Source organism: Platichthys flesus, chromosome 9, assembly GCF_949316205.1.
Source record: "Platichthys flesus chromosome 9, fPlaFle2.1, whole genome shotgun sequence".
Lineage (NCBI taxonomy): Eukaryota > Metazoa > Chordata > Actinopteri > Pleuronectiformes > Pleuronectidae > Platichthys > Platichthys flesus.
In genome coordinates this window covers 12,998,577-13,011,912 of record NC_084953.1, presented here as the reverse complement: position 1 = coordinate 13,011,912, position 13,336 = coordinate 12,998,577, and the positions used below count along the sequence as shown (strand labels likewise).

Genomic DNA, 13,336 nt, shown 5'->3' with positions numbered 1-13,336 from the left:
TTACTATTTTTTCTGGAGGCTCTCCTTTGTCTCTAGAACGAATAATACATGTGGTTGCAGGCTTTGGCTACACTTAAGGCCCAACTATTCTTCACAAACACTTGGTCTCAACACACAATAACAAATCATGAGCTTCTTCTTCTTCTTTGCTTAGTTTATTGGCAGGTGGCCACCAATTTCAAGGTGCATTACCGCCATCTATTGTGTAAATCATGATAGTTGATAAAGATTCAAATGAAATAATCATGATGAAAGAAAAAGAAGAAAGAAAATTCACATAAAAGAAAAGAAATCACTACAAATGACAGATATGGCTTTAAACTAATTAGACAAGCAAAGATACTGATGCTCTCTCATTATCAACCTTGTAATGAGATGTATATAGACACACAATATGTATCTGTCTTTAAAGTGTATGATTTAAGCATTTCTTATAGTACTTATAGAGTTCCAAGACTACAAGGACTGAGCTAGATGAACTGTGTGTAAACTCTTATGCTACTTACCTGGCTGATAGGAACTGGCATACTTGGCTGCATCTAACTTCCTTCTATTATATTCTCCTGAGAAGTGTGAAACATCGACAGCATAACTACACCATCACCATGTCTCAAAACAATGAGTTTAATATCAATGAAGGAGACTTGATTCCCTCCCCCACTACATATTACCTGGCCCAGAAATATCTTGGCAACGGCGGCTTTGGTATGGTCATCCAATGCAGGAATGTGGCCACCGGTGAAATGGTGGCTTTAAAAATCATCCAAAACACAGAAGATATTGACTTTGCACAAGAAGAGGAGGTCATCCTTGAAACCATGAAGAACCTCCACTCAGACAGGTTCAACATCGTCAGATTGTACGAGTCCTTCTTCTACAAGGAACGTTACTGTCTTGTGTTTGAGCTCCTGGATATGGATCTGCATAAATTCATACAGATCAGCAGTATCTGCACTTAAAACACAACAAACGTACAGTTCTGCCGTGATTTTTGTGTATTTTCAAATCCACACACTTGATTATTATAGTGAAAGAGTTTCCAGAAGTTCACTGATTTTTACTATTCTACTAATGGGACAAACCAGAGACACTTCATCCATATGTCTCAGTAATAGAAGTGAACCTGATGTACATGATCAACAATGTAAACTTGAAGTTAACTAACTCTCACAATGTTGTGTTTTCTCCACAGATGAGGCAAATTGCATTTGCAATTAGAGATCCACAGCATGAAGGAAACCTCCTACCACATGCGTTCTGGCCATGATATTGGATGGAAGGCAGATTTATGGTATCAAACTAGTTTACAACCATTTAGCAGGCTCCACTAGCTCACTAATTATGGTGTCTTCCATTCAGTCTGTGTTTCTTTCCTCTGTGCCATCCACTGCTTTTGAGCATCTATCTGATTAAACAATTCTTCATTTCAGTCAATAGGTTCAATTCTAGTTTGAGATCACCAGCCTGGATGAATTTATAACAGCACAACGTCTTCATAATCCAAACACGAGGACATCTAACATGTTGGTTTTCCTCATCTTGTTAGAGGGGAATACTCCGCCATGTGTAGAAGACGCCCAAGCTGAATATTGGGACCTGCAGTGCTTTATCGACCTAATGACACAGATGCTGATGACGAGTCAGTATGAAAGAATTACCCCCGACAGAATTCTCCAGCATCCGTTCATCACGATGAGCCACCTTCAAGGTTCCTACAAAAACAGCATTTAGTAAGTGTGTGCTCAGATGGTCTGTGTAAGTCTGTGCTGTTGGACACGGGTGTGAAATATAAGAGATATAAGGTGATGAAGATGTTTGGCTCAGCAGTTTCATTTGTCTTCCAGTGTGAAGTCATGTGAGGATCTGATGGACATCTGCCAGGATCAGAGCTCTGAGGATGGAGGACATGGAGACCAAGTGATCCTGCAAATGTCCCTGAACGAGGACTCCTCCAGCAGCACTGCCAGGCCAGCCAAGGAGGGCAGCAAAGTGAATGCAAAGTCTGGCAACAGGTGAGTGTTTGGAATATATTTCTGTTGGATAATTTTGAATTGTAGAAGAATAGTTAAACATTTTGGTAAATATTCTGTTTTTTTGCTCAGATGGGAAAAATTATACAACTCTCATTAACTATGGTTCTGGAGCCAAGTGCATTTTAGAATGTGAATTTTTTTAAATGTCCAATAACTGCTTTAAGATCAAGAGTTAAAGTATTTTCTTATCCACATCACAGACCAGAAGACCGCCAATCCAAGGTCAGAAGGAGTGAAGGACTGGCAGCCACTCGAAAAGGTGCAAGTGGGCAAACGGGCCCAGACCGGTGCAAGAGGATGAGAGACAGGCATGATCCCACATCCAATGGCTACCCCTCAACAAAGAAGACAAAGATGGGCCCTGCTGGGATGAGAGATAAGAAGCCTGCCAAAATGAATGCAAAACGTGGCAACAGGTGGGGTGTTGGAACCGGAGTTGGAAATATCTTCCTGTCTTGATCATTGTATACTTTTACAGTGTTTATTTGACAAGTGCACAGAAGTAATGTGAATGATGTAGTCTTTGGCATTGTATACCCCTGTGTGATGTCCTCAGGATTAGAAGGGGTGAAGCATAGGGAAGAACAGAGCCGTCCCATATGGATCTGCAGCTATGTGCAGTTCAGAATGTGCATTTAAAAATATGTAAAATAACTGCTTTAAGATCAAGAGTTAAATCATTTCCTTATCCACATCACAGGCCAAAAGACTCCCAAGCCATGGTCAGAAGGAGGGAACTACTTGCAGCCACTCGAAAAGGTGCAAGTGGGCAAACAGGCCCAATCTGGCTCAAGAGGATGAGAGAGAGAGAAGACAGTGTTGGACCAAACCGATTCATGGGGAGATAGAACTTGCCCTTTAAAAATCAACAGTTTAAAAGAGGCTGATGAACTAAAGACTAGAATGAGGAGACCAAACTGGACTCTCAAGATCTTAATTTGTGTTATGTCTGCTCTTTTTAATTGCTGTGTTCTTTTTGAAACGTCCCCTTATTAACATTTTAACAGCTTGATTTTGAATAGATTCATAAAGAATTTGTCTGAAGTGGGGATTTTCTTCATGAAAAACTGCGGTATTATTGGATGAAACTCCAGCTAACTTAATAGAAGAGTTTGATCTTGCTGAGAACCATACTACCCCTCCAAATGTTCAGTGTTTTATTTCAGTTTTCTTAACAATATTTCTAATTTATTATATTTTACTTAATTTGCTTTCACCTAAGTGTTCCCCTCTTGTTCCTTCCTTATACCGTTATTGCCACATTTAGTTTGCGATTTCTCTTAGTCAGGTGTATCTTGACATTGGGTCATGTCAAATCACAGGATTTCAAGGGGGAATACCAGAAAGGGGCGGGGCAAGTGACATAAGATTAATAGTAATGGTATAAATTGATCCTAAATAAGACTTAAGCAGATCCCCGAAAGATGGTCGAGACTTAAAGTGATGTTCTGGTTGTTTATTTGAGCCGTCCTTATATCTCCGTAAACACCTTAAAACAACCGTGGACACTGCAAGAACTTGTGCTTCTTCGGAGGGTTGCTAAAAACATAAACCTTTTCATTTGAGAAGTTTCCGTCATCCCAGAAGGTTCGTGACTCTACCGGAACCATTAAAAAAAAAAAAAAATAATGTAACATTTCACAATAAAATAACAGAAAGACACTTCTTGCGATATAAACAATAACACATGTTGAGTGTTTTGTATCAAATGACACTAACAATGAATAATTTATCATCTACTCTATCAGTGCATTTTGCAAACATAGCTTAAGTAGCTTCTAACAGCAGAACTAACTTCTGCACTGGACGTTCCAACACAGAAAGTTTACCAGAGCGTTTGCCCTTTACATTCAAGTTCTTATCTCCCGCTGAGATTTTCACCTTCCTCACAAGCGCATCTTTACCACTGACTGTCTCCAAAACCCTGGCAAGTCTCCATTCACCTCTGGGCAACAATACATCAACGTCCATCACAATATTGCCAACTTGTAGATTTCTTCTTGGAGTGTGCCAACTCTGCCTTGTGATGATGCAGAGTCTTCCTCCCACCTTGAGAAGCCCATCCGTGTCAAGAAATAAATCAAGCCGGTGCAGCTGTGTGTACAGCTGATGGGGTAGTTTGCTTCCTTTGCTTAACGGCTTTATTTCCTTCCCATAGGCCTAGCTTTGCACATTCTGAAGTATAAAATGTTAAGCACGTTCACTCACTGAGGTTGAAACATGTGATCTGATCTTCTTAGCTCACCGTTGAAGGCGGGCCACCATAGATATATATCTATGCGGGCCACAGCCTTGGTGCATTTGGACCATGAAGAACACTCGGAAAGACGATCTCCAAGACTCTTTGGTTCTGTGGTTTTTGTCAGCAGTGTCTGTGAGCAGTTCGCACAAATGTATAATAACAAAAAGCCTGAAAAAAAAATTCCTTACAATTTCGATTTGGCCTCACTGTCTGTCAGTGCCTGTCAGTGCTCAAACTCTAGATATACATTCATACATTTTTCATTTTACCTATGAAGCTATCCTAAGCATGATATTGATATTCAAACAAATACATATATACATCACAAATTACAATTCGTATCTGTGTGTTTACTCTCATATATTTTAAATATCATAATTATTTCCCCACAATCAACTATAAATCCTAATGTTATAAAATATGTTTTATTGAAACACTAATCAACAACATTCACACGCAAACATTCTGCTTACAAGGGAAACATTTATCCACCACGAAAAAGAATTTGCACGTCGTTGAACTCCGTCTCCCACAATCCTCGGTACCGGGCAGGAAGGTGACGTGTTTTTACTACGTGTCAGGAAGTGGTGTGTTGTCAACATGGCGGCGCAGCAGAATGATGTCGACGAGCTGTTCGATGTCAAAAACGCGTATTACATCGGCAGTTATCAACAGTGTATCAACGAGGCTCAGAAGGTGAAGGTAGGTGACGTGTTTCAACAGCTGGCCTGTCCATGTTGTGCCTCTGTGGCTCACAGGAGCGGACAGTGCGCCCACGAGCTACCATGCTAACTGTTCTAGCTAATGTTGTCTCTCGCAGCCCAATAAGGTATATTTAGCTGCTGTGTGTGTTTCCTGTCTTCGCAGCCGTCGTCGCCAGAGAAGGAGACGGAACGGGACATGTTTTTGTACCGAGCATACATCGCCCAGGTGAGCGTTCAATCCATTCCGCTGAGTTTCACGTCATCAGCTGTGAGTTGTTGTGTATGTATCGCCATCATATAGGCTCAACGGCCTCATCCTGATCTCTGTGTGTCCTTGCAGAGGAAGTACGCTGTCGTCCTGGAGGACATCAAGGCCAGCTCATCCCCTGAGCTTCAAGCTGTCAAGATGTTCGCCGAGTACCTGTCAAGTGAAGGCAAAAGGTAAGAGCCTCCATTTGACGTTTGGGTGATTGCCATGACAATCATATTCCATGTGTCTGACTCAAGCATCAATGATGTCTGACTTGCTGAGTGGGCCTCATTGGTTTCATAGTGCTGCCATACAAGCCAGTAGCCAGTCAGATTTACCTCTAGACTCAGCGTACCCTCAAAGCCAAAACACATAATGACTCTACGGTGCACAGCTGAGGTTACGTCCTTAAATTCCTCTAGTGACCGCTAACACCTGCTAACATCTACTGGTAGTTAGTTGGTAACCTAAATTGTGCAGAAGACCGTCTGGTCCTATATTCTAAAATAAACATTGAGCCGAACAACGTGGGTTAATCGTAACATACACTTTGTCAGTATGCTGTACAGACGATCAGACTCAACACGTCTATTTATACCTTTGCACAGGAATCGATCAGTCATTGAGCTCTGTTGTTTCTTCAGAGCAGAGATGACTTAGACAAACATTGCATGTGTCTGACTCAAGCATCAAGTGGATCCTAATTCTCCTTACATTATGGATGAACACCATGTCTCTTACGATGTGATAGAGCAATACCTTTGTCGTTCCAGCTTTTCTTGTCCTTTATGTATTCAATACGGAACCATTTGATAGAATAGATCCACAAGTTGTCCATGTGAGACTTTGACTTGTGATGATAGCCACAGTTTCATGTGAAATATGCTCTTTGATATGAATATAATACTTGAACTACCCTGCCAAATTGGGTAACTGTCTTCCTCAATTTTTAAAAGAAGATCTTCAAACATCTCCCGTGTTACAGATTATTATCTTTGAAAGAAAGTAATCAAAGGTGCATCAGGATTACTGCATTCTGCTTGAGAGGGGTCAACAACCAATTCTGTATCTTTGAAATGCTCAATATATCACCCAATTTTATGTAGAAGTAACTGAGCAGCATTTGTAGCTGATTTCCGTGTCGTCTACCTTAATGTGATAATCTAAATCCTTTTTGTCTCAATATTTTTTGCAGGGATGCTATAGTGGATGATTTAGACAAGAAGATGGCAAAGAGTATGGATGCCGCCAACACCACCTTCCTTCTCATGGCTGCATCCATCTACCACCATGAGACGAACACAGACTCTGCTCTGCGGACTCTCCACCAAGGAGAAAGCCTAGAGTGGTAAGAAGTGGTACAGTTTACTTTTAACAATGTCACGAACCAAACTGATCTCAGACAAATGTATCTGCAAAGAAAATTAAATTTGTTTTTCCATTCATCTATCAAAAATAATGAAGCAAATTTCATATGGCAATTTTATTTGTTATAAACCAACCTGGTTTCATATACATAGCATAAAACTACATCATTGTTGTCAGTGAGATATATACATTCTAAATAGCAACTTTACCTTTCTCAAAAGCACTTTAAGGAAACTTCTTCGTCCCACAGAAAATGTACAATCTTTGTGTTTCAGGACAAATTTTCGTAGTAAAATACATATTATTTTGTTAATTCTAGTTTCAGTGACGACATCTGCTCCTCATTTCTCTGTGGGTTATGTGAGGTCTTAATTCTGACAACTGAGGAAATGGACCTTATTGTTTTTATTTTTCAGCATGGCCATGAGCATTCAGGTGTTGCTGAGTCTGGACCGTGTTGATCTGGCAAGGTATGAAAGCAAGCAGTCCATGATTTATATTGAATTGTTGGGTCAGGGATTTCTAGAATTGTCCCAACACCATATATTTGATAGTCAGGAGTGGGACCTCCTTATGGTCGGTGTGCAAACAGAATTTTAATTTAATTGTGAAACCTACAGTATGAATGTACAGTACATTTGATTCGGTTTTAACCTATATACACAAAAGCAAATACTTAATGTTTGAATTGGAGCTGTGTTCCTCGAATAATGAAGATTTGTTCTAACTTCTCTTCCCCATTGACAGAAAAGAGCTGAAGAAGATGCAGGAGCTGGATGAAGATGCTACTCTCACCCAGCTGGCCACAGCCTGGGTTAATATTGCTGTGGTGAGTGGACAATATCCGTTGATTCATAATTAAAAGCTGTATGATGAATCCATGTCTGTCCTGTACACAATAGAGTGGCTTGGATATCAGCTCTGTCTACACAAGTTAATCAAGTTCCTGTTTGCATTATATTTGCTTACTATTCTGTGGTCACTGACTCACACGCCTGTTGTTCAAGGGTGGAGAGAAGCTGCAGGATGCTTACTACATTTTCCAGGAGATGTCAGACAAGTACTCATCCACACCGCTGCTACTCAACGGGCAGGCAGCCTCTTACATGGCCCAGAATAAGTGGGAGGAGGCCGAGGGAGTGTTGCAGGAGGCCCTCGACAAGGTTAGATGAAAGATAAATCTTTGTTATTGTCTTTCTTGTTTTAGCTCTTTCTCTCAGTTTAGGGTTAGTTATCATCTGGGATGTAAATACATGGACATCCAGACTTATCCAGTTTATCCAGACAGTTTTGATATGATAATATAATTCAATTGCAACTTTTTTATGTGTCCAGCTAATCTGAACATCCACTCAGTTTGATGTTACAACTTGAAATTATGATAATTAAGATACTTTTTAGTGAATTATACTTGGTGCCCCAGGCTTGTATTTGTAATGGCATAAAAAAATCAGAAATAGGCCAAATCTTTCCCATTTGTTGAATGGCTCCCTCAATCACATAATGTTAAAATTGGCACAACAAAAAAAAAGAATCGCTGCTTGCATTGTAACAGCAGATGGCTCCACACACACTCCTTTGTGGTCTACAGTTATTGTGCTCTATCTATAACTGGATGAGGTTTGACCAGGGTGTGTGTGTGGGTATGCTCTGCTCTGTGGTCGTAAAAGTCACAGCTTTCTACAACATGTTTACCAGTAGTATGAGGCCTGAGTTAACCAGACAGTGAGAAAGGTGACTGTGAAATGGCTTAAAACTAAATCAGCTGTTTAACTGATCTTCAGGGAAGGGTCTCAGATCCTTTTATGAAATACACAATGTTTGCTATCCAGGTAGCTTTGACAACCTGGTGATCCTGCTTTATGAGATACAGTAGACTCCAGGTTTATGATGCTTTGTGTGATACTTCAGTATTAAGTGGTCAGACTATTACAAAGTTATGGTTATTGCTTGATTTTATCTCTTGCTAATTAAGCATGCAGAACATAACGAAAATGATGTAAATGTATATAAATAATGTAGGGGCTCACATTCTACAGAGCTAAATTAGACAAGTGATTTCATGTTGATGAATGGAACAAATATCAGACATTTGACACTTGCATGCAGAAATCAACACTTTTGGAGCAACTCTTCCTAGGTAGTGTTGAACTGGATCTCTGCACAAAGGCTCCCTGCACCAGTATGGAAGTAAATCTGTGTCATCGGGATTTGAAACAAAAAAGACATTGAATTTCTAGCACTGAATATTTATGCATGGAAATTATGTATTTGAATGTTTTTCAACGTTTAAAATTCAACTGCAAAAAATTCAACCTCAAAAAATTCAAGCTCAAAAAATTCAACCGCAAAAAATTCAACTGCAACATCCGGGGATCCAAGGAGGAGCAATCGATTCCAGATTCAAGATCTGGAGCGTGCGTGAGGTGCTTCGGTGAGTGTTTAAACTCTTCTATATGCCATCGGTGTAGTTTGTTTCTGTAAGATGTAGTAATAGACAGCTGACATGTGTACAGTCACGGACTTTATTGGACATAAACTAAGTGGAACTTAAACGAGATGACGTTCGGATTTTTTTTTTCCGAACGGGCCAGTGACTGGCATGGGTAACGCCAGGATTTCAATTTTGGATGGGCCACTATTTAATAGGAAAAATAATACTTATTATATGATCCCTGCCTGACTTGTTTGTGTTTATCTGCTGTAGACGAGCTTTAACAGCGCGGTGCGCCGCTCTATCTCCCGTTAAAAGTGAATGTCGCTCACCCAGCTCTCTCTCTCTCTCTCTCTCGCTCCACTGTCAGCTGTAACCCTCAGCTGTTTTAAGACACGTCACACCAAGACGCTTTGACAGCTCTGACAACGCTGAAGCTACAGCCGAAACAGTAAGGACAGGGCCGGTCTTTCCTACAGGCGACATAGGCGGTTGCCTAGGGAGCCACTCAGAGGGGGGTGGCAAAAACTGCGCCGAGCCAAAAAATTAAAATATATTATATCTTAAAACAGCTGACAGGGCCGGGAAACCTTTCAAAATAAAGTTCCCCAGCCCAGCCGTGCCCGTCCTCCGCCCTCACGCCGCCGGTGGAGAACGGTGTCCCAGGTATGTGGGAGACACGTTACACCAAGACGATTTGACAGCTCTGACACGCTGAAGCTAACTCACCTTCGACATGCAACATCAGAGCAATATTGTGTCCCGACGTCGACACCGAGCGACCGTCTTTTCCAAAGAGAGGAAGGGATGTTCGGATTTGATTGTGTGGTAGGCAGCATTGATGAAAATAAATGTATGCGAGTTAAAAAGAAGTGGTCTACGTATTTCTGATTTGATTTGGCTTTTCGTGCATTTGGTTTAACACATGTAGTAACAGGAGAGAGAGACAGTGGAGCGAGAGAGAGAGAGCTGGGTGAGCGACATTCACTTTTAACGGGAGAGAGAGCGGCGCACCGCGCTGTTAAAGCTCGTCTACAGCAGATAAACACAAACAAGTCAGGCAGGGATCATATAATAAGTATTATTTTTCCTATTAAATAGTGGCCCATCCGAAATTGAAATCCTGGCGTTACCCATGCCAGTCACCGGCTTGTTTAAGTTCCACTTAGTTTATGTCCAATAAAGTCCGTGAATGTACACATGTCAGCTGTCTATTACTACATCTTACAGAAACAAACTACACCGATGGCATATAGAAGAGTTTAAACACTCACCGAAGCACCTCACGCACGCTCCCGATCTTGAATCTGGAATCGATTGCTCCTCCTTGGATCCCCGGATGTTGCAGTTGAATTTTTTGAGGTTGAATTTTTTGAGGTTGAATTTTTGAGGTTGAATTTTTTGCGGTTGAATTTTTTGAGCTTGAATTTTTTGAGGTTGAATTTTTTGCGGTTGACTTTTAAACGTTGAAAAACATTCAAATACATAATTTCCATGCATAAATATTCAGTGCTAGAAATTCATTGTCTTTTTTGTTTCAAATCCCGATGACACAGATTTACTTCCATACACCACACTGTTTGCTACACATATAACAGAGGAAATTAAGCTAACTCAGTATTGTATGAATGTAATATTACATTCTGTGTTACATTTTATTATCTAGCTCCAAATTGTATATTAAGCCGATTAATCTTCTGCATCAACCCTTCACTTCTGTGAGCATTTATACTTGTGTCTGTTAGTTGCCAGTGGTGTTTCAATGCCACTGTCTTGAGTTACTTTGTGAACTTCCAACAATGGCAACTTAAACTCGGTGTATCAACACAGAAATTAGAGAACATGTCAGAGGTGATGGAGTATATGACCACTGATTTGACTCAAGCAGAGGGAAGGTGAATTTTCTGTACTTGTGTTGAGACGAGGAGTTACGTTTCTCGGAGGTGCACGTCACGCTGCGGTGTAGAGGAGGCAGCTCCTCGTACCTACAGCATCAGCTCTATCATCAGAAGTACAAACTAACCTTTGGTCTCACACTGACTTGTCGTCTCTGTCTTTCTGTTTCCTACTTTTAGGACAGCAGCCACCCTGAGACGTTGATCAACCTCATAGTGCTTACACAGCACCTGGGCAAAGCTCCTGAGGTGAGACTTTGGACACCAATCTGTTAACAACCTCACCGTCTTAGCAGCCTTCAGATTTCCACTTTCCTATAGACAAGCTCACCCTCGTTCAATAGAGCATATGAGTGCAAAATTTTCCTCAGAAGTTTGTGTTTTCGCTTTGATTAAACCAGGCAAATGCATTCAAGCAAGGAATTTCTTGACTGGGTTTATTTTCCATCATAAAAAGTGTCTTCTAGGCATATTTCCTGGTTTAGTGCTGGGTGTGAGTTTTACTCCCTGGAACTCAGAGTTCATGAGATTAAGACTCATAATCATTTGATGTAGTTGATAGTAATGCAATATAATTCTAACCGCTGACATCAAAGCGCTAAGACAACAGTGATAACCGCTGATTTGCACACCTCCCTCAAGGTTAACTGCCTATAATGTGGACATTTTCTCAATAACAAGCATGATCCTCAGCGGTAGGAGGGAATAACCTTTGAGAGGAGTTTTAAATCTAAGATAAACAATGTACAAGTTCAAGTTCTGTTCATTTTCTTGGTCATTTGGTTTGATTATTTTTCAACTTGCATTCATATTGCACAAATCTTCTTAAATCTCCTAAACAAACGGAGCTAGTTGGACACTTTCAAACACAGATGAATAATAGGAAATGTTTACTAAATGATTAAACGTAGCTGTCTGCGCTAGTTGGTTGTATAGATATTAGTTAGTTGAAACACAGCTGTCAGCCAGATAACAGCTGGAGCAATGTGTGACCACATTCAGCTCAGGCATGTGTACTAGGCCCGCTGGGGCTATCATGTGACATCTTTTACCCGAAGATGCAGGTCAGCAATATTTGAAGTACATCATGGCCTTAGAAAGAGTTTGAACCAGGTCACATAGTGAACCAACAAAAGTTGAATTGAGGGCAGCTTTGTTGTATTTCCATTATTGACCTCTCCTTCAAGAGGTTTCTTCAGGTCTGACTGTTCTCAGAACCAGTTATTTAGTCCAGTGATGTATCTGGATTTGTTAGTTCTACTGTCTGATGTAATGTCAGCTGATAGAGTTCACCTGAGGCTCAGTGTCGACAGCTGTTGTTTTGGAATCACAAAAAAATACATACATTTTTACTCAGCTTAGACGGTTGTGAAATTTTTCCAAGCCAGCGTTACTTATTCAAAACTAAGCACAAGCACTCAGATCATTGAATTATTATATTTTATGCAGAAATGTTGGTTTTTTTCAGCTCCTGAAAACAGTTTTTATTTGGCAAGCCTCCATAACCTTTACTTTGTTCTACCCTCTAAACCCGTGTTTATGAGGCTTTTTCACTGTTATACAATGTTGTGAGTTTATATTTTAATGTGATCTGTTTACTGCTGTCCTCAGGTAACCAATCGGTACCTCTCTCAGCTGAAAGATGCACACAGAGCTCATCCATTCCTCAAGGACTATTTAGCCAAGGTAACTTGCTTGCGTCTGAATGTGTAATTCATTGCTCTTTGTTCGGCTCAAATTGTGAAAGACTTCCTTAATCGTTGTAATTTAAACATCCATTCATAACTTCTGTACAGCAGTACTATATAGGAGAAAATCATGAAACATCAGACACCACTGACAATTGTTGGTTCATAACCTTTGCTCTGATGATTTTGTTACCGGGCTTGGTTGTTTTTATGGCCGGTCAGCAGGTAACCTTGGAGCAAAGTCAATGAGAGCATTAAACTCTGAATGTTTTTGCCTTCACCACACATAGTCACACATAAGCAGATGTGCATAAACATGCTGAAAGCTGGTTAGACCATCACCAAACAAACCATGCGATGCACAGCTGTTGCTACGGTCGGATGTTTCCCTGGTGTCCAACTGTTTTGTCTGCTCTTTGTTTTTCTGCAGGAGAACGAGTACGACAGACTAGTGTTGCAGTACACCCCCTCAGTTACAGCGTGAGACATCTGCATCTGCTGAGATGCCTCAACAATGGACCTAAGCTTAACACCATGAGGATCACACACTCTGTCCCTCTTACAAACATACACACAATACAATGTAAATGTCCCTTGGCTATAGATGACACATGTCTCCCTGTGTATGCATTCTTTCTAAATTTGAATTTCTCTTATTGAAATCGAAACATCTGTGTAATGTAAGCATTCCTTCGAAAATATTAATAAATGTTTAATACGTG

At 40.6% G+C, this 13,336-nt stretch overlaps 1 protein-coding gene across 1 annotated transcript; it reads left to right on the top strand.

Annotated features, from left to right (window-relative positions):
- Positions 1-4,817: 4,817 nt before the first annotated feature.
- Positions 4,818-13,336, top strand: cope (COPI coat complex subunit epsilon). The gene is made up of 10 exons (XM_062395884.1): positions 4,818-4,977; positions 5,143-5,205; positions 5,320-5,420; positions 6,425-6,577; positions 7,014-7,067; positions 7,345-7,426; positions 7,605-7,760; positions 11,107-11,175; positions 12,538-12,612; positions 13,045-13,336. The coding sequence occupies exons 1-10, from the start codon at positions 4,876-4,878 to the stop codon at positions 13,096-13,098; spliced, it is 909 nt and encodes a 302-aa protein (XP_062251868.1). The 5' UTR covers positions 4,818-4,875; the 3' UTR covers positions 13,099-13,336.